Here is a 21,517-nt window from a genome sequence, read left to right as displayed (position 1 = left end):
AATATGCTAATATGCTAGTACGAAAGATTATGCAACATAATAATACAAAAAAGAATAAATACATAGGATGCCCGTGAGGAGAATGAGATCCTGACAAACGATATTTTCCCTAAAAGTCCTTCTGCCTAAAGATGAGCTTCTACTTGTGTGATCTACAAGACTTACCTTCAAGTAACGGCATGAAATATTCGCTAAAAAATTGCGCATTGCACTTGTGAAAAAAGGAACAACTGACAACCAGGCTAGTCTGCCTCTGCGCCTCCCCAAATACTTAAGGGAAATGGACAAAAGCTGTATTGGTTAGAAAATAATTACACAATAGCATTAATAGTAATATCAATAATACTGTAATAATACACACGACTCGCTTGGAGTGTAGTTATTAGACTAGTGAGGTAATAAAAAGAGCGCAACATAATTTTGGCACACACGCACAACCGCACACACAAACAACCACACGCGCGCGCGCACACACACACACACACACACACACACACACACACACACACACACACACACACACACACACACACACACACACACACACACACACACACACCACATATTACAAATGCGTGAGCTTAGGCGCTTCCTGAATCCTTCCCTGAGACGCTTGGTGAGAGGTGAGGTCTGTGTATGTGGGATGGGGATCACAGGGTCCATGGTGGTGGTTTCCTGGGATCTGAGCCGCACAGCTGTAGTCCACACTGGTGGATGAGGGATGGGGAAGATGGCCCAGGTTGAACATGGGGCCCGAGGCTGGCATGGAATCAACAAAATTCCCACCCACGTAAACGGGGCTGCCCTGCAAATTGGCGTTGGCAAAGCCGCCGTTGCTCTGCATGGCGTGGTGTTCGTACTCTGAGCCGGGGTACCTCTTCTGCTGCGGGATGCAGCCACCCAAGGGCGCCGTGTACGCGGCCAAACCGTACATGTTTTGCTGGGGCTTGGCGAAGGAAGGGGGCGAGGGCGCGTCGTAGCTTAGGCCGTTTTGAAGCTGGCCAGAGTATCCAATGTGATTTTGGCCACTCATTGGCGGGCTTCTATCCGGGGAGTGTCCCAGGGGAGAGTGCGCTAGCCCTTTAGACTTCTGGTCCTTTTTGTATTTCATCCTCCTGTTTTGAAACCAGATCTTTATTTGGCGCTCGGTCAGATTCAATAGATTGGCCATTTCCACCCTCCGAGGGCGACAGAGATAGCGGTTAAAGTGAAACTCCTTCTCCAGCTCCACAAGCTGTGCGCTGGTGTAAGCAGTTCTGACCCGTTTGGAGGCCGGTCCTGGTGGGCTCTTCTCATCACTCAGCTCGCCACCTGTAAAGCAATCACATCATCATATAAGGGTCCATTTTATGACCAATGCAATTAAGCACAAGACCCAATAAACCCTCAAACTCTTTACCCCCTCCCCCAACCCCATTCCCCCCCCCCCTCCTCTTTATACACACACAAGTCTCCATCATGGCCTCTCTACCTGATGCGGTGCAGCTGCTGCCCTTTTGCTTTGAGTTCGTCCGGGTCTCCTTCATCCAGGGGAAGATCTGCTTTGTGAGCGCTGGTGTGGCAGTGTTGGAGGAGCCATTGGAAGGGGATTTCTTCTTCTGGGATGTGGAGCCGATGGGGCTGGGAGAGGAGGCAGACAGTGGAGGGGCCTGCTGCTCCACAATGCCAGTGGCCTGGCTGCTGCTACTGATGCTACTGCTGCTGCTGCTGTTGCTGCTCTGTCCGCTGCCTTGCCGCATGCAGTCTCCGTTCAGGTCACTGTCTTTAAGAGTCGGTGGCCGGACAGCAGATGTCTGGATGGGACACACTGAGCCCTGGTAGTCACTCTCAATGTTGGAGGTCGGGTAGGACTGATGAGTGGGGCCATAGTTGTAAGAGTCTGGCTTGGGGTAGGTGTAGCCTCCAAAAAGTCCAGAGTTATCGTAATATGTGGCTTTCTGCATTTTTTTTGTGTGGATTCAAAGCAAATAAGCCAGTGCAGCTCTATCCAATGGCATGGGTGTTGTTTATTCACGTGATAGGTGTTTCCCACCGTTGCTCCAGTCTGTGACCTATAAAGAGAAAGACAGCATTATGTGGGCACACGTGAATGAGGCCTACACTCATATCTCAAACTTTTATTAATATGAGTCCAATGACTGTTTGAGATTCAGAGTTTGAATAAACCAGTTTACAGAATCACTCTGCTTGGCCAAAGACTCATGCTGCTTTAGGCCACATCAGCTATTAAAATTACAGATCACCAACTGTTTCTACAGTGTTTGCAACAGTGATACATCTCCCAGCCCCAGATTCGAGCTGAACTCAACTGACTCATTTCTGGCACAAAACAGTTAAAGTTTAACTTGCGCTAAAAGGGCCCTCTGGGAGGCTTTGGAAGTCCCTCAGAAATAAGCTGAATCAGCATTTGACACACACATACACACAATACCCCATTCACTAATCACAGGACCTCACAAAGCCCGTCATGCTTTGTTCCCTGTATAGCAGAAATATAGCCCACCAAGGCCGCGTGTATGCATTTTGGATCACGTTTTACGCACAGGAGAGGCTTATGAATACTAAATCTCCTCCTCTGTTTGTTAATAACATTGATGTAAAAAATTGTAGGTTTAGAGAGAGAGAGAGAGAGAGAGAGAGAGAGAGAGAGAGAGAGAGAGAGAGAGAGAGTGTGTATTTTTGGAGGGTGGGGGTGGAAGTTAGATATGATATTTCATTTAGCTTTTACACATGCACATTTTCTGCCTCTTACTCATTCATGCAAAATGAATCTTTGATTCAAAACAAATTTAAAAATATTGAATTCAGGGAGGTATCTGTAGGATTGTTTTGACAGAAGCTACATTTGTTTTAAGAATATAACAAAACAAAACAATCTCACGTCAACCTTTTATCAAAGTAGAACCAAACAAAATATATATATCAAGAAGGTCCCTGTACTGTAATGTTGGTGGCTCGAGGAGGTGCAGTCCGCGCCGTGCATAACAATTGCACCTGTCAGTGTGGACCGCGGCAAAATTTATGACCGCAAATGTTATGGTTGTAAACGGCCTCAGAGAGGAATGAAAAGCAAAACACTGCTCAAGACTCGCAGCCCTCAGAAGTGTAAAACTAAGCGTGGGAGGAAGGCAAGGGAAAGAATTTCATACTCGGCGACTTCTCAGAGGCTCGGGGTTTATAAAACGATGCCTTCTTTCTGGCTGAGCGCGAGTCTGCAGCCGAACACCGACGGAGGAAAGACTGGACTTGTATTTTGCTGGTAAAAAAAAAGAGGCAGGGGATGTGTAACTATCGTTAAAATGTGGAAACCGAGGGATGAAGTGGTGAAATTCTTCCTGCTTTTACATTTTATAAATTGCATTTTCTTTCAGTAATGATTTGGGAAGAATGTGATAAATGTATTTCTATATTGTCTATTTTTGTGGCAAATAGTCTTAAATGTGTAATTTATTATAGTTATTTTGTTGCTGCGGTCTTGCAAACACTAGGCACGTTTGAATGGGAACCATGGCCTGTGCAAATAATTACACGTACAGGCTAACTTAGTCATCCCTCATGTCTGTTGTCGTGATGTAAGCCTCTCTGTGAAACACTGTGAGCGTTAATATGTAGCCTAATAACAAATCACCCTTTCACCTTGTTAGCAGTTGGCTGTGCTGTCCTTCCATTAAAGAAATGTTACTCACCGAAATCTACGCAGATCTGTTTTATATCCCTCACGCATTCATCACTGCTCCCACCTCGACCTGGAAGAGAAATAAAATAAACGTTTATTTGTATATAAAATAATGTGGCATAATACATTTCGAAACATTCTCATATTTTATCCAAAAATAAGGATGAATAACACCAGGCCCATTCACCTCTTTTATGAAATTGAATTAAACAAAATATAGTAATTGAATTATAAAAATGTGAAAAAATAAATAAGAAAATACAAATTTTAATTCTAATTATTTTTGGTCAAATACCCCCCCTCTCTCCTTTTTGTGTTATTTTTTTGGGGCCTGTTTTATATTGAAGAATTGTCATTTATATGAGTCTCTGCTTGAGAGAAAAAAAATCCTTTATATGCACTTCTACACAAAGAGCCAGCCCAAAGATTTAGCAGTCATAAGCTTTTTTTGGTGACCTTTGGGTCATTCAGCATTAGGTCTAAGTTTAATGAACAACGAGGAGTTTGCCTTTAAGTAGAGCAAAGTCTCGGCTGAATTCAAATCAGCTTTTCCAGTGGCGACTGAAACAGAGAAGATGCTCGAGCCGACGGCTAGAAAAGTAGAAATTAAAACCTCAGACATTTTATTTATTTATTTTTTATTTTGTACTAATGTGAGTGTGAGACCACTTCCATTTTTTTCCCAGGCCTGAATCCGAGGATGATTCTATTTAAAATGTGATCATGGACATTTAAGATTCATTCGATGTGGAATATTTGTTATATCTGGTCGATAATCAGCACCCGAAGTGCTTTGGAGCACACTGGGCTACTAGTAGCTGACAAGCTCCTCTTTTCAAACAGCAGTGTTTTTCGCCTACGCGTTGTTACGGTAAGTTTGGTTAACACAATGGGCCGGACTCAGTGTCGAGTGTTATTATCCTCGTCCCTTAGAAGCTCATGATATTATTACCAGTTAAACAGGCCTTAACAAGGCATTCTGATGTCGCTGAAAAATGTTTGTTACATCCCAGAAATTACTACATTTGATAATACAGTTCAAAAATATAGTCATTGTTGTAGTAAAAATTCAACGGACTGTTTTGTTCCTGGGGAAAATGTGCTGCTTACAAAATGCAAAGATCCCCAATTGCAGCAAAAGGTGTTGCTGTAGTGCTGCCTTTTGTTGATTTTGGTAGAAAATCAGCAGCCGTTCTGCAAATGCGGCCAGAATAGGCTGTAGTGTTTATATATGTGGAGCACATAAATTAAACTCTAAATCCATTGTGAAATGGCTGAGTTAGCAGAAGATGAGAAAATGGGTAATAATCATCTTAAATAGGAGCTTTTATTATCTCTACGACTCTGGACTGATTGTTATGCTCAACACCAAATACAGCATTTTATATTCCCATAAGTTACAATTAACCAAATAAGCCAAAATACAAATAGTAGGAAAATATAAGTATTTGCCTTTATTCGGGCTCACAATCCAGCCCGGCAATCCTTTAAAGCATCAAATATGAATGCATGTATAATATAACGTCGCAGGTTAACAAAGCCATATCGTTGAAACCACATAAATCATGGCAAACGCCACTGTGACGATAAGACAACAAATTAATGTGATTTACGATCCAAGAGTCAAAAAGAAAAGTTCCTCTCCTACTTCTTCCTCCGCGCCGGTTTTCATCGAAACGTGAAATCAGCTAAAAAGCAGCTGGACAGCCCGGGCTCAATCTGTCGATAATATTTGAACGCAGCCTTCTCGACAAAAGGAAAAATTAAAAATCTTCTTTTGGGGAGGTAGCTATGGACTCCATATCCGCTCGCTCGCCGGCAAGAGCGACATTAACGAGCATCGCCTCCACGAGTGGAATAAATCATATATATTCCCTTGCATTATATTAACCCGTGGTTAAAGGTTGCTTTCTGCCATGCAATTGCTTACCTGTGAATCAATTCATCATAAACCAGTTTCCTTCTCAGTCTCAGTTCCTTTCCACCCAGTCTATGGAATAAATCCTTCACCCTTTGTCTGTAGACAATGCTGTCCTAAACCTGATCTTGCTGTTTTTCAGACATTTCCATATACCAATGGAGACAGTATTCCCGAAAGAATGGAAGGACTCGCATTCAACTACCAATAAAAAGCGAACAAGGTATCCTTATTCCGGAGAAAAAAATCCCTGGCAATCAATCACCCAATTGAAATATACAGGAATTCAGAACTGCACAGATTTTGTGCTATAACATTGGGAGATTTTTTTGCCTTTCGGAAGCTTTGTGATGACAAATAAAGGCGCTGCCTTAAGATACAAGCATATTTGTTCACGTGATTGTTTTCTTCTTCTTGAGCCGAGCCTTACCTCACCAGTCCATTTTGATAAAGGGTGGCGTTTATTTCCTCATCTGAACAGTGTAAAAAATGTTCCAATGCACTATTTCCTCTCATCTTCCTCCAGCATTGCAGCATCGCCTCCACTTCAGCATTTAAAACACAGGCATGATATACGTGCCATTGTTAAGATGTTCGTGATAAAGACCTGCACTGTTCTTGCTCCATCAGGGTGTATACTACCCTGGTGGATCTACAATACAGTGTGTTTGCAGACGTTATTGTGACGTTTTTTTTTGTGCTTGTTATGTGTCACAGCAGCTTTGACATGTAGATCTTCCTCCTCACTTGCTCTTAAAAAGGAAATTGCCCCCCAACTGTACGTGTAAAGAGGGCCTTAAATGCACCACAGATGAGTATTTGGATAATATTGTGAAACAATACTATAATACTTTCTATCGATGTCCTGTTCAGCCACTCATTAACTGCAATCATGTGGAATGTGCATTTTGAAAATGATTTATGAATTAAACGACATGTTGGGTTTTTTCCTGTCCAGCAACTGACACTGGATTGTATTCAAATAAAGCACATTATCATCTTTTGTTGGTGGTGTCTGTCCTCACACACTGCAGGAACACAAAGCGGGGGAGAGCCATGGCTTTCTTCTGCGTTGTTTTCAGCATCACCTCACATTTAGCCTTAACAAATTGGTCCGTTCTAGTAACTGATAAATAAACACAGCGTAAAAAAGCAAGCGGGATCGGAAGATGAAGGTTTGGAGCCGCAAAGAGTGCCGGCTGATTCAGCGGTGGGTTATCTTTGCTGTGAAGAAGAACGAGAAGGGATGCAGGACTGGTAGCGAACGCAGCATATGTTCGGAGGGTAATAAAAGTGAAAGATTTACAGTTTTCGGCCGGCCCCCCGGCAGCCTCGCACCCTTTCAGGAATTACTGAGAATGATTTACAAGGAGGCAGAGCTGTCAGCCTGCCCAAACTTCCACCACTTCTTGGGAATCAAAATCAAATCATCCCCCAACGACAATAAAAACAACAGAAATCGACTGTCCTCTCCAAGCCCAAAAAATGAAAAATAATAAAATAACCTGTTATTTATCTTGTGTTGAAAACTTCGACAATGAATCAAGATAATGTTCATATCCAAAAGGCAAATAAATAAAATTGCATTGCTGTCTTTTATTGTATTTCGTATATTTCGTTCCTTTTTGTTTTTTGGACTATATTGATAAAAAGATGAATTATACCTATTGAATAAAGAATCAGTGCGCCCTGTGGAGGGGCCACACTAAGCTTTGGGTGTCCGAAAAAAAGCATTTATTCAGAGCGAGCATCCATACATAAATGTCACTGCTCTTTAGTTTTTACCATTCATCCTATCAATCCCTTACGATATATACGAGCAAACAGCAAGCCCACAAATTCTATCATTATTCCTGACATATTTAATACAAACAGAAGACATGCACACAGCGAAGAACCACAGTTTATGTAGGCTACAATTGTGCTCAGAGCGCACACATCAAAAAGGGAGCAATTTGTCAAAATATCACGACATTTGATATCGTCATTTACCAGCTCGGAGCAACATGAAAAATGCTGAAATATTTACCTACCCAAGCATCCATCGGTTCGGATGTGTTGCTAAAGTGCGGGTTGCGCCGGGTATCGGATATTATTTTCTTGGGGGATCTCTTCAGTTTTCAAGTCTGATAGAGTCCTTGCGATTAATGACGACGCCGTGTTTCTAGGGGGACGTGCTGCATTAATTATTTAGACAATCACGTGGTTCGAGAATAGAGAAGCCGGAGTGGTATAGTCTCTGGATTATATCTCTGAATGCAGACAGCGCACTTTAATATATCTTAGGGGGGGTTGTCTGGCTCGGAGAGGTTTCTGCGAAAAAACAGCTGGAAATCAAACATGGCCGGATGGAGAGCGACGACGTTGTATTCCTGCACTGGGTGCAGTGTCATTGGAAATGGCACTGCCTTTGGCTCCCATTTATTGCTGTTCAGACATGTAGGTCAGTGTGGCTGCGCACTGTATGTAGTAGTGGGCTGCTCTGACCTGATAATTGCTGGATAAAACTGTGCACTGATTTATATCATTTCAATAAACGTTTTATTACCAGGAGTTGAGACAACTCGAGTGTGATATTAAATGGCTTTTAAGTGAATGTATAATATAATAAACAGCAATCACTTGGCACCTTAAAAAATGTTAATGTATATTGTAGATTAGTTGTTCAATTGTGCCAATAACACCCTCCCTCCTCATCCTCCTCCCCCAACTCATCTCCCCCATTCTCCCTCCCCCTTCTCAGCATCTATGTGCAGATCTTTTATGGCAGGATGGTGGATTGGTAGCATCACTTTGTCTCAGCTTCTCTCTGAATCTATATGACACACCGCTTGTATTTTACACCCACACATAAAAACATATAGCTACCGCGCGTGCACGCCTACAGGCCCGAGCGTGCGTGCTCAGTGGGGATGTGACAGTGGTCACTGGGGATGAAAACACTGCTGGGTGACTGAAGATTTTCTTTCCACATGTCTGTTCATGAGCACTTGTGTTTGCATCAGAACTGATACTGTAGTGTAGAGGGTCGGAGGTTAGTGTGGCAGTGGGTCACATTCAATGAGGACCTAAATGGTTCAATGTGTCTGTGTGAGTGTGTGTGTGTGTGTGTGTGTGTGTGTGTGTGTGTGTGTGTGTGTGTGCGTGTGTGTGAGTGTGAGTGTGAGTGTGAGTGTGAGTGTGAGTGTGAGTGTGAGTGTGTGTGTGTGTGTGTGTGTGTGTGTGTGTGTGTGTGTGTGTGTGTGTGTGTGTGTGTGTGTGTGTGTGTGTGTCTACATTCTACAGTTTCTGATAAATGTGGCTTAATCTGATTAGGACCATGCACACCTCTGACAAATACTTTATTTGTCATGTTGGACCTGCCAGAGTAGTAGTACACTTCATTTGTGTTTTTAGTCCGTCATTAATTCTAATTTAACTTAACTTTGCAATAAAGACTCTAGTCAACGACTAAAGAACCCAAACAAATGTTTTATTGAATAAAATCAAATATAAAGCTCAACGAGGATGTCTTTAACTATGCGCACATCTTTAATAGAGCTAATGAATGAAAATTAAGACAAGCATGAATTATTCTTTAAATATACTTGGAGATATGCTACACTTAACGTAGACCAATAATACATGTATGCTCGTAAATGTCATGCTTGACAAGAGGAGAGGTCGAATGTGCCCATGCAGCGCACATTTGGTACATTTGTGGATGTTTTCTAAGAAGGGGGCTATCGGTCCATATGGCGTATATCCACGTGCTTGTTACGGCTGGAGAAAAACTTTCCCACCTTAAGAGATCCTTTTGTTAACAAATTTCACTAGATAACGCCATGGAAATGACATGAAAATAAAGTTTTAAAAAATGATTGGGCAATCAAGAATATAAATGATAAATAGAAACGTGTATGTAAAATAACCCTGAGAAAAAAAATCTCAAAAATGTATAGGCCTACTTCGCATGCAGAGAATAAAAAAAGTCCCTTTGCAATGGTTTAAATGCATAATCAGTAGAAATCTTTATTTTTTCCAATATACTTCTCGCATCTCAATGCACAATACAAGGTAAAAAGCATGTACAAAAATAAAACCGAAAAGATTGCATATTGACGTGAGGAGACAAATGCACAAATCAGAACATTTCGGGTGCTTCGCCTGATATAAATACTAAACACGTGTAAAACTATGGAATTTACGCACCAACTCTTGCTTTGAATTCTATAGCTTTTCAAGTGTGGAAGATCCCTCCCAAAGCGAGTAGCGCCTAGGAGATAAAATGCTGCTTGTCCGGCGGGTCAGGGGTGTTGGGGGTCAGTCCTTGCGGCTGAAATGTGTCCCCTGGATGAACCTGCCACTGCTGCTTTGTCGACCTTCGGTTGAAATACCTTTTCAAGCGTCTCTTCGTGAAGACTTCACAGAGAAGTCCTATACTGGGAGAGCTTCTGGGCTTTTTTTGTCCGAAAGACAATGAGAAAATATCTGTCTTGAAACGTGACGTGAAAGCCCCCCTCGGTTAGCTCGGTGAAAAAAAGAAAGAAAATAAAACTAAAGGATTCCCACATTAACTAGGACTAAAACTTTGCATAACCATGCTAATAATGCACAAGATTTCAAACATATTTTAGAATAATAAAAGCATAACGAATACTTTCAATTAATTTTGTATGTGTGCTATACGAAAATGTACACGTTTTTTAAACAAATAAATAATAGTAAAAAAACATTCATATCGAGAAAAATAAACAATCATACTCCTAAATAATCTGGAATGGATTATTTCCGATGCAAAACATCCAATATCAATGTGATGCCATGCAGGAACAAAATGATCACTTTCATATCAGAGTCTCGAATGGCCTGAGAGAGCCTCTGAAAATATACACTGTTTACAAAGATGTCAGGGGAGATTTATAAGGACACTCAAAATAGTATGCACACAGGAATGTCTTGCTTTTTGGGAGTTATATTTATGCTAAGGAAATTCCAAAGCTTTATTGTACAAAATAAATTAAAACATACTCGTCACAGAGTAACGTGTAACAGCGGATTCAGCGGGATTTTTGCAATTTACAAAATTAGGTAGTGTTAGGCGTGTTCTGTGGAAATAATTCTTCCTTCAAGTTTAAATATATTATATATTGTGCGTTAAACGTGGAGTTTTATTTGCAGAAAATAACCTTTGTGTGGGCCCAATTTAAACGGAGGACTTCCCTGTCCCCAATAAAGTAAAGCAATCATTAAACCAGCGTGGATCCACGTGAGAGGAGTAGAAACACTTTGCTTAAAATCCATGAAATCATCCGAGGTTTCTCAGTAAATATCCTGAGGGGGGTAACGTCCAAAAAAAAATGTTGAATAAAAATAAAAGGCAGAAAAAAAGTGTGTTTCGATGTCTTTGAGGAAATTAAAACAAGGAGAAGGCTCAACTTTCAAACGGCCTCAAACCTCAAGACTGATTGATTTTCTGAACCAGTCTTGAGTCAACACTGCTGGGGTCATTGTTGTTAAATAATAATAATATAAATGGCTAAAAACGACATCAGTCCATGCAAAAGTCATATGCAACCTCGTGTCTTTTTTATGTACAGTTCATTTGAAGAAAGGGGGACTCCTTTCTTATAATGACGTTATATCAGTCTGGTCGTCCTTCTGTATGCTTTGCATATGGCTGGAGGCTGGTGCAGATCTTCCCTTGGTGTTGGGCAGTTTGTGATCTTTCTTCCATTTCATCCGCCTGTTCTGAAACCAGATTTTGATTTGCCTCTCGGAGAGAACAAGAGTGTGGGCAATCTCAATCCGTCGCCGCCTGGTCAGGTACCTGTTAAAATGAAACTCCTTTTCGAGCTCCAGAACCTGCTGCCGGGTGTACGCTGTTCTGGACCGTTTGGGCTCGGGTCCTGTGTGATCCGGGTTCACTGTGAGATAGAAAACACACACGCCAAAAAGAAATTAAGAAAAAAAGTCACAAAATGTGGCCAATGAAGCATGCAGGCAAAAACGATACAACAAGAGGTGTCTCTCTCTCTCTCTTGGTCTACCCGGGGCGCACAAACTTTGAGGAAATTCTCAAGGAAGCGAGAGCAGGAAGTAATGAATGCTTTTTAACTGGATTCGAGCAGATTTGCTGCAGATTTAAACACGATCACAACCGGTCAATATGTGTTTTCAGTGGCTTTAAGGCTCACCTTAGCGGCCTATTTCCTGAGCTATAAACATTTATGACTTGTGTAATTGGCTGGGGCTTTCAAAGACTCCCATAAATATGACACTGAATGATTTCTAAAGTGCAGGTCTCAGTTGGTCCATAAGGGAAGTACAATAAGAAGTAGTAGTAGCAATCTTACCATTAATTACGTGGACTTTCTTCATCCAGGGGTAAACTACTGCAGGCTGCTTGGCTTGTATCCCATTTTGGTTCTTTGTGTTTTGCTCCTGTCCACAAGTCCGGGGTCCGGCCGCTTGGACCGGGGACCCCTGCTCAGTCTGTGCGCTTAAAGGAGTCGCTTGGCTGGCTCTCTCGTGCACATGACCCCGTGGCTGCACCGTGGTAGAGTCCTGCACGGTGTTGCAGCCGAAGGGCTCCTCCGTATAGCTTGACCGTGGGTAGATCCCTGGATGCTGAAAGGCTGTGTCCTGCGATGGACCGTAGTAGTCCGAAGCCTGCTCAGGTATATAGCTATTTTGTGAATATTCCTCGCAGGGAGGAAATTTGGGATCCACATACTTTGAGTTCACCATATACGAACTCATGGCCATTAATTTCTGAAGGTAGAAAATACTAATTTTTCTCCAGTTGTCTTTTTTTCCTCCCTCCATAAAGCCCTCCTACTTGGTGTCAACTGAATAAAGTTAGCGAACCATGTGACCAGATCGGCCAATAGAGGTGATGCTCGTCCATGCACGGGTAAACACACAACTAAAAGCAATTTTATTTAACTTCAGGTGCATCAAAATTAAACCCAGCACGTGGAAAATGAATACATACAAAATATTGAATAATCTGCGTGTACATTTGGTTTATAAAAAAACAGACACGTTGTTTAACTTTAAAAAGGATCAAATCAATCAAATCTATTAATGATGAAACATTGATTGTGCGTATAAGGTTATTTTATATAAACAGACGAGGGGAGAAAATCAGTTTCTTAGTTCTAACTTGAAGGCATGGTTGTTCAACAGAGAAACCAACAAAAGATACAAAAAGCCCCGTGGCATAAAAGCAGCGAATAATGACTGAGGACAATTGATGGACACTGTCTTTGTCAAGAAGGGGTCATCCAAAAGTTACACGAATCTCATCACTTCATCTGCTCCCATCCCTTTGAGGGGAACACAACTCTCTGGAGCCCATTGGCCAGCAGCAGGAGAAGCCTCTGGGAATCAATAATGTAGAGACACAAACGACCCACAAGAGGAAAAAAAAGATGCTATACAGCTGTGGTGCTGCGGTTTTGGTGAAGTCAGTCCAACACAGAGAAATGCACGCTCCCTCCTTAATTATGTTTGTTTTCACGTGAAACATTACCTCCTATACTATAGAGTTTCAACTTGCCCTGGGAGCCCCTTCATTATGAAGTATGTGGTGTTGTCAGACTTGCTCCGACACTGTCACTGTAGCGCCCATAATGAAATGGTGATAAGTCAATCCAGCGTTGTTTTTTCATCGACCATATACTCCCCTAGAATCGAATCTGTGACTGTGCTTTCATCACACAAATTCGGTTCTACAGGGTATATATAGACGACGGCAAGCGGCACTGCCCACATTTAGCCACATAACCACAGCACTTTATTTGTAGATCCCTTCAGCCAAAAAAAATGCAAGTGGCTCACAGTTAGGATGGGCAAACACGCCACAGAAACAAGGTTATATGGGAAAATAAGAAGCATGCATCAAAGCCATAGGCCATAATTACATCGGAGTGTCTGAATTTATTCAGCAACCTCACACTGTTATTCTCTCATTTAAAAGACTCATTTCGTTTTGCTGGGTTCTTTTCAATGCATTTATCTGAATAGGGTTTTTACATTTTTACATGACATTTGTGCTGTTTTGTTTGAGCTTCAAAAGTCACCTCAATCGCTGCTTTTTGGAAAATAGAAACTGTAGGTCGACTACAGGCCACCTCTGCCGACGCTGAGCGAAATCATCAGGTAGGTTTTTGTGCAGTAAGCCCTTTTCCATCCATCACAATCCAAGTTCACATTTATACAAACAACTTCTTTAAATATTGAAAGTAACTTTTGTCAGCTCATAATCAAAGGCAGGAACATGTCAATTAACTATTAAGTGAGGCCATAAACTCATCGGCAGATAACCGTTGGATACTTGCTGGCTAATATATGGGAGCTTATCACCATGGCCAAGAGATGAGGCTGGAGGTTACCGAGGTCAAACAGAATCATTTACAAACTTATCAAAAAAGTTCAATTATTTCAGGTCCTGGTGACAGCTCAAAGGGTGCAAAAGTTTACCAATCCCTCTTCAGCCATTAACTAAAGCACTATGGCGGCTTCCACGTCTGCTTCTGAAATGCAAATGCATTAAAGCTCAGAAAAGTTTTATATTTTTTGATTGTTTCTATTTTCACAAAGTGACAAAATGGACCAGTGTATTTTTCAAGCATACATAAATCAATACTAAAAATAATGTTATTTAATCCAAATAGGCCAATGCATCAATCTGAGTTTATAGCCCCCCCAACAAATGTAACATCTCATGGCAGCTTTGAGGATAGTCTCAGTTTATAAGAATTCAATTATAATCTCAGGTTTAAAATGGTTTTCTTCTTTAATAAAATAATAAGAGTTGAAATCAGATTATTTAATGGTTGGTGCGTGGTAGTTTTACAAAACTATTTGGCTGAAGCTTCATTTTCATCTTTATTCATAGCCTTGTATCAGGCCACACAGGCCTCGAAAGGCTGAGAATTAAATAAAAGCTTATATATATATATTTGAACTATAGGTAGACTACATCTTTTTTCATTAAGCAGCTGAAAGATAGATTCGCCACTTTATGCAAATCTCCATTCAGATTTCAGCATATTTAATATTCGTTTCAAACTCAGTTAAAAGAAAAAAATATTCATTTTCACAATTAACTTGCACTTCACATTTCAATATTTGTGAGACGGCCTGACCTGTCTTTCACCTTCCCCTGCCAGTCCTTCAGACGGGTCAAAGCCGAGATTCACAACAAAAGAATGATAAAGTCAGCGTTTCCTGGCAGCTTGTGTTAAACGAAGGCAACTGCTTCAGTCGCACTCTTTCCTTCATTACAATTACAAACTTTTACTACAAAATAAACTCAAATAGAGCATTTTAAAGCAAAAAAAAAAAAAGTCGAGGCCTACCCTATTTAATCTAATTCTCGGGCGATGTAAGGGTGTGTTTTGTATTTTTATTGTATTTTAGCCTACTGATTATAGAACATAAAGCATGAATTCCGTAGAAAAATTGTAGTAAATATAGCCCAACCATTTGGATTTCTAACAATGGCTGACGAAATGAATTATTTGAAAGGCATGCAGGCTTTTGGCCTACAGAGAATAAAGCAGCACTTTCACACATAATGTGAAGCAGAGAACACAGGTTTATTATGGTGACTCCATGTTGTTTTTAGTTGTTTATGCGCTTCCATGTGGTTCAAACTGAAGCTCATTTTTACGCACAAATCGAATTGTGGATTAGGACGATTGTAACTGACGAAGTAGGAGTATAGTAGGCTACAGGTATTAAATATTGGTTTAATAAATAGGTCTTCAAAATATTTCCTAAAATTATTCAGGAATCTTCCAAAACAAGAGTCTAAGAACAACAGGTTGATTTCTCCGCCTCCTAGTAACTACAATGGTTCAATGTCATCAGGTAGCTAACAGCAGGGTATAGCTGACAACAACTTCGACACCATCAATCCAAAAAACAAACAAAAACATCAATTGAGCCTAAAAAGGTTCAAACCCAAACCAAGCTCAGGCACAGTAATAAGATTAAACATAATTCCCTCACAGCAGCACGTCCTCTAACTCTGCCCATTTGTCTTGAGGACGCACTGTTGCCGCTTACAGACAGGAAGCAGAATAGCTCGAGCACCATGCGTGTGACATCACACGCCCAAACACTGCGAGCATAATAATAAAACACAGCTTACCACATAGACCGCAACGCATGGCACCCCGTGGAACAAACACGGAGAAAAAGTCCGCCCGGTGCAGCTCCCTGCCAATTGAAGCTCTATTCCAACCCATCTGGACGGTCTTACTAATACACAATGAGAATTATATTTTGGCTTGTCAAGTCCCGGGCCATAAAACAAACTTTAATGGCATCACGTGTTTCCTCACAGCCAGTCACAACAGCGTGTTGGCCCATAAATAAGCCTCAAAGTTGCACTTACTCAATAACGCCGATTACACTGATGTGCACTGAGGAGAAGGAGGAAGCTGGGAGTTTAAGTTGTAACTGACATAGCCTAATAGAAATAGGAACAAAGGGTGCACTGGGGGGAAATCGGAAACACTTATACTAATTTCGTATAGGCTACGAATTTTGGCTTTGTAGTAATGTTAATTTCAGACTTATTAATTACTAATTACATAAATGTTCTCCAACAAAGTCTGGTTGCCTGAATACTGGGTCTCTGAACATATAATATGAATGCAATCTTATGATGGACCTGTGACCATCAGCTATTAAATTCAAGCAAACTAATTAATCGCTCCTTATTGGACAGACCTGATTATTTTATGTTTTAGTCTTCTGACCTCTGAAGTGGTAACAAAAATTCAAAAAATGCATCACTGATGATTTGTTCTCAGATAAATGTTTCTCCCCAGTGAACATGACACAATAAGACTGATTCATTTATGCAGGCCAATCCCAGAGTGCACTGCACTTTTGCTCCTCCTCTCCTTTTCCTGTGCAGACTGGTAAGAGAGGGCTGATGCTGTTGGTTTGGTTGGCTGCCACTCTGGGGCATGTGTGATGGATTGGAGGGGCATCGAATCAGAGGCTTGTCACTTTTTATATGCATGCCCTCCTAAAAAGTTATTTCCCTGGAGATAATCTGAGGCCAAGTCCTCTTGAATGGCTTCCCCGCTTTCCATACTGCACTCACATTGTTGTTGCTGCTGTCAGTCAGTGCTATGTTGTCATGCCTATTATCATTTTATTTTCAGCTTTCACAAAGACAATTTCCTTTCAGAAGATCACCAAGATCACAAGGAGGATGTCAGGTCTCTCCAAATGTTAAAACAGCAAAGCTATCATCTTACACTGAAGAGGCCTATAACAAAGCACCCACTGTGCTCTAAAACAAATGTTAAACTAATAAACAACTGTTTGTCTTTTGGCTATAATACACTTTATGGGCTGTAGAGCACTTGAAAATATAGAAAAACTCCCACACAGCAACAAATGCAGCATTGAATGAAAGACATCAGCAGCAGGTGCAAAAAAAGGGGAGAATTTCCTTACACACAACTCTCCAGAAACCACTTTCAAAAAGGGACCACGTCACATGACCACGTACCTCAGCCAATAACTGGGCTCAGCAGCCTTCTGGTTGAAAGCTGCTGAATGGGAGCCATGATGGGAGCCCAGAGGCTGACGTTGGGCAACAGCGCCTTCTGCTGGCATTTTAACGGCTTTCACCCTTTTTCCACTGCAAAAAATGTCCATCTATACTAACAAGTTATTTCACCTATGTGTCCTTCAATCTAAATACACAGATGTGCAAGGAGGAAGAAGGAATTTCACTTTCCAAATACCACTTAATGTATTTCAGTACTTTTTCAATTGAAAGAAAGTTGTCTGTTTCAATATCTGGTTTAATTAACCTTATGAAACTAATTAAACCTCCGTTTGGGCATGAATAATCCCAGCCTTTAGCAAACAGTGACTAAGGCCTACATGATCTTTGAATGTAGATGGATTTGCAGACTGAATAGGAAATGGAGTGCCAATATGCGAATAGGCATGTTTTGCAGTGTAAATGTGTGTATTCATCATTAAGCAGATAAGGAAAAAATAAACTTGTAGCCCCAGCACCTGATGATAGTGACACGAAAAATAACCGTAAACAGTTGTATCTAAATGGAAAACGAAAAAAAAATAATAATAATTTAATAATAGCTAATGTGCATTTCAGATTTCAAATAGGCCCAATTTGCAGGCAAAACCACATGTTACACAATAATCCAAAAAAAGGTTTAACCAAAATATGCTAATATTGGACTAGTCTACATGTCTGAGGGGGGTGGGGCGTTAAATAAGGGTGAAAGGGAAATCCCATCCATTCATGGAAACGATATTCTGTTAAAATGTATGCAGGGCCTGCAGTCAAACATAAATGAACATTAATAAATACAACAAACGCAAGCAGAAATTGTTTAAGCTCTGTACATTGTTAAATTGCACAACACAGATCGTCTCCCTGCCTATTTTCTCAGTCTGCTAATGCCTGCCTTCCAGGGTCCATTTTGCCGCATTGCAGTAAGGCCGTAAATACTTTCGCAGCTGCCTGTCAGGACACAGTGAAATACTGTCTTTGTTCAGTTGGCCCCATCTCCAGGCAGCCGAAGACATGCTATGAAAACTGAACCACTTCTGCCTAACATGCATATGTAGAATATATAGGCATAGCAAAGAAGATACCCTGGCGAATAAAGTGCAGCATTTTTAGCAGGTAAACAGCGAGTGGAAGTATATTGGGTACGAATAACCTTTTCTGGTGTGGCTCAAGAAATGCAAAATGACATAACTCTGGGTTCACTGCACATTGAGATAGGTTGAGGAATACAAAGGGTTTGTCGTCCAACAGTAAAGCTTTTTGAGATTGAAAACGAAATAAGGAATGTTTTGTTCAATGCACATGCAAATCTTCTTGAAATTATACTGCACTCATTTATCTGCATCAAAAACCTATTGATAAAATACCATCCTCTCTGTCATCAAACTCAGGACATACGTCTGCAGAATGATCTTGAGATAAAAGATAGAGCCACAATGAGTACATTTCAAATAAACAATACATTTGATAATGAGGTTGATTTTCTTAAAATATATTTGATTTTGGCAGCATCATGGAAAGGCACTTTTCCAAAATTTTCCAATAATACTAAGTTCATTTACCCATCTTTTTTGCATATATAAACTGTTTATTTAAATACATCAAGCAACACGTTCAATTCTCAAATTAGCCGAGAGACGTTGCCCTGGCTGCTAATTTACATGACTAATGAAAACAGGAAGCTGTCAAACTTCGCATGCAGACACAAGCGTAAATTAAGTCCGTCATCACAGAAATCTTACCTATAGCGGGGATGTAATCCATGATTATTCTTTGAAGCCTAACTATGCACTGCATTTTGATAAAGCTGCGAAGAGCAAGTGCTGCCGTTTCGCATGTGAAGAGGTCGGGTGTGTAGAAAAGTTGAAACGCTCCTCTTGTCATCCAGGAGAATGAACAAGCGGCGCAGTGCCGCAAATATGTGCTGATCAGACGTTTATGAAACGAGTGCAATTATTGAGAAAGCACACCGTGGCGTATCGGTTTGAACGCCATAGACGCAGAATGCAGTGGGAAAAAAATCGCCTGGGAAATCAGGAAAAGAGCCATGAAGACGTTTGCCTCCCACACATGACCAGTGGCATCCAATGACAGGCGATGGAGGCACATAAAAAGGTCTATTACCAAGTTGTAAATTGTCCTCTCACAAAAAGGAATTTCGACTGCAGCAATTCTCCCCATCTTTGCGCATAATAGCAGCAGCCCCCTCAATGTCCACTAGAGAAAAACAGTCCCCCCTCCCTTTTTTCCCTTTACTTGACCATATTTAAATTCTCAATGAGTTGTAAGAACCCTAGCTTTAAAATGTTTTAGCTTCGCCATAATGCTAATTCTTTACACAGTAAATAGAAAACTTTGGTATAAAAATGATCCTTTTTTTTCTTGAGCATATGGCCAAAGGAGGATGACGCAATGCTTGCTTTTCACCGAATGAAAGGTCACATATGTCTCAACGTTTAATAAAACAATATAAATTGGAGATAATGTCTGCAATTATGTTTTCGTTATTTATTTTTCTTTGTCCAATCGAAACATTTTGCACAAATGAAAGTACTATTCAATTCAGGGTTTTTTTTTATTTTATTTTTTTTCTACTCTGCAAGAGGCCTTTGCACCAACTGTTAACAAATGTCAGGAAAGTAACTGGTTTATTATGACTCCTTCTGGTCTGTCATGTTTTAAAGAGGGGAGGGGGGCTTCTTTAAAACTATTGTAACATTGTGCTTCTCCGTGTTGCTGCTCAGTTTTTTGTCAAGAAGACCAAATATGTCTTCAAATCCATCTGTGCCTCTGTATTGCGCATTGTTGTTCTAGTAATCCTATTTATTCATAGGTTTACAAAATGAGGGATAAATAACGTTACATGAAAAATGTTCACGCTATGACCCTCGAGGTTTAAAGGCTAAATATTGCAACTGCAGCCTCGTCCATGTACGTTTCCACAGCTAAAATAATTTCTTTCATTTCATTCTCGCTCATCTGGTGGCGTGCCAGAGTCAGCACTGTGCGATTTATTGTCAGGCTATGGCTCGGTCTCTGGTTTCCTGTCTTATAGCTGTGTGTGTGTGTGTGTGTGTGTGTGTGTGTGTGTGTGTGTGTGTGTGTGTGTGTGTGTGTGTGTGTGTGTGTGTGTGTGTGTGTGTGTGTGTGTGTGTGTGTGTGTGTGTGTGTGTGTGTGTGTGTGTGTGTGTGTAATGCAAGAGATCAGGATTTGTTGCATTACACAACTGTGACATTATTTTAACTCTATGGTCCAGTGTAGCCCGTTGGGACAAAGTCATACCAGTGGAGGGAAGGGAAATCTGGATTAACGTAGCCTTAGTCTCGGTGCAAAGATATACAGGACTATTTATCTGTCTGCTCATTCTTCTTACATGATGTGACCGTCTATTATTTGAGGTCAACGCAGTGGTGGAAAGAGTCGCCACGTTGCACATGCAGGGCGGATTGTATTAGCTTTAGTGGGTGATATGGTGGCAGACTGCTGCAGTAAATGAATGATGGAGAGCCAGAGACAAATCTATCGCGCTCTCACTGGTCGTTTCCTTTGATTTGGGGGAAACAAATGGTGTCTGCTACAGGTCGGCTTGTATGAGCCTTACAATCAAATGGTTCAACTATGGACAGATAGCTTTTAAAATACAAAACTGGCCCAACGTTAATTAGCGAGTTAGATACAGATGGTGTCGAGAGAAACAATGGTGCAACTATTACTGTTTTGGGTTTTAAAACAATATAAATATTATATAGGCTATATAGTGCCGGTGGGGCGGAACCTTCACACACAGCTACACCATTGTTGGAGACCAACAGGACTCTTAAAGTCGTGGCAACCTCCAGTTTCACAAGGTAGCAGGTTACATGTGCATTAACCTTGGACGGCTTGTCTTTCTCTTTTCCTGCTCTCACAGTGTCGTCCAGCTGAGAAAAACTACAACTGTTGTGTGTGTGATGAAAGTTGATCAATATGACATGACTGTCTTCTCAAAATAGAAATAAAAATAAAAAACATAGCTGTTCCTAAAACGAATTTAGACAAGCTTAGATATGTGTGCTCGGTTATGGCAATGTGATAGTATCCATTTAGGCTCCAATAAAATGGCTTGATTTAACCACAGAGCTGCAAATTGTGTTTCTGCCCGGCAATTAATACCCCCCCCCCCCCCCCCCACCCACCGATTCCTAACATTAAATTCGTTTCTATTCCGATCCAGATAAGATACACTCCTTTACACATATCCCTTACACGTCAATACATGTTCCATACTTAAGCTACATTTTTGCATTTTGTGTTCCACACTCGGTCTCGTTTTCCCATAGGAACACAATGTAGAGAGCTCAGGTATGATTTACAATGTGA

General features: G+C 41.0%; 2 protein-coding genes across 2 annotated transcripts; both read right to left on the bottom strand.

The window, feature by feature from the left end:
- Window positions 1-565: 565 nt before the first annotated feature.
- On the bottom strand, window positions 566-19,037 carry hoxd3a (homeobox D3a; the record flags this gene model as incomplete). The annotated part of the gene is made up of 4 exons (XM_080038115.1): window positions 18,900-19,037; window positions 3,687-3,746; window positions 1,472-2,051; window positions 566-1,311 (listed from the first exon to the last, which is right to left on the bottom strand). The coding sequence occupies exons 3-4, from the start codon at window positions 1,941-1,943 to the stop codon at window positions 566-568; spliced, it is 1,218 nt and encodes a 405-aa protein (XP_079894241.1). The 5' UTR covers window positions 1,944-2,051; window positions 3,687-3,746; window positions 18,900-19,037.
- On the bottom strand, window positions 11,202-12,401 carry hoxd4a (homeobox D4a; the record flags this gene model as incomplete). Its single annotated transcript, XM_080037866.1, has 2 exons — window positions 11,202-11,500; window positions 11,930-12,401. The coding sequence occupies 2 exons, from the start codon at window positions 12,399-12,401 to the stop codon at window positions 11,202-11,204; spliced, it is 771 nt and encodes a 256-aa protein (XP_079893992.1).
- Window positions 19,038-21,517: the final 2,480 nt, after the last annotated feature.

The sequence above is a fragment of the Ammodytes marinus genome (assembly GCF_949987685.1).
Source record: "Ammodytes marinus genome assembly, chromosome: 12".
Taxonomy (NCBI): Eukaryota; Metazoa; Chordata; class Actinopteri; order Uranoscopiformes; family Ammodytidae; genus Ammodytes; species Ammodytes marinus.
This window is presented reverse-complemented; position numbering and strand designations above follow the sequence as displayed.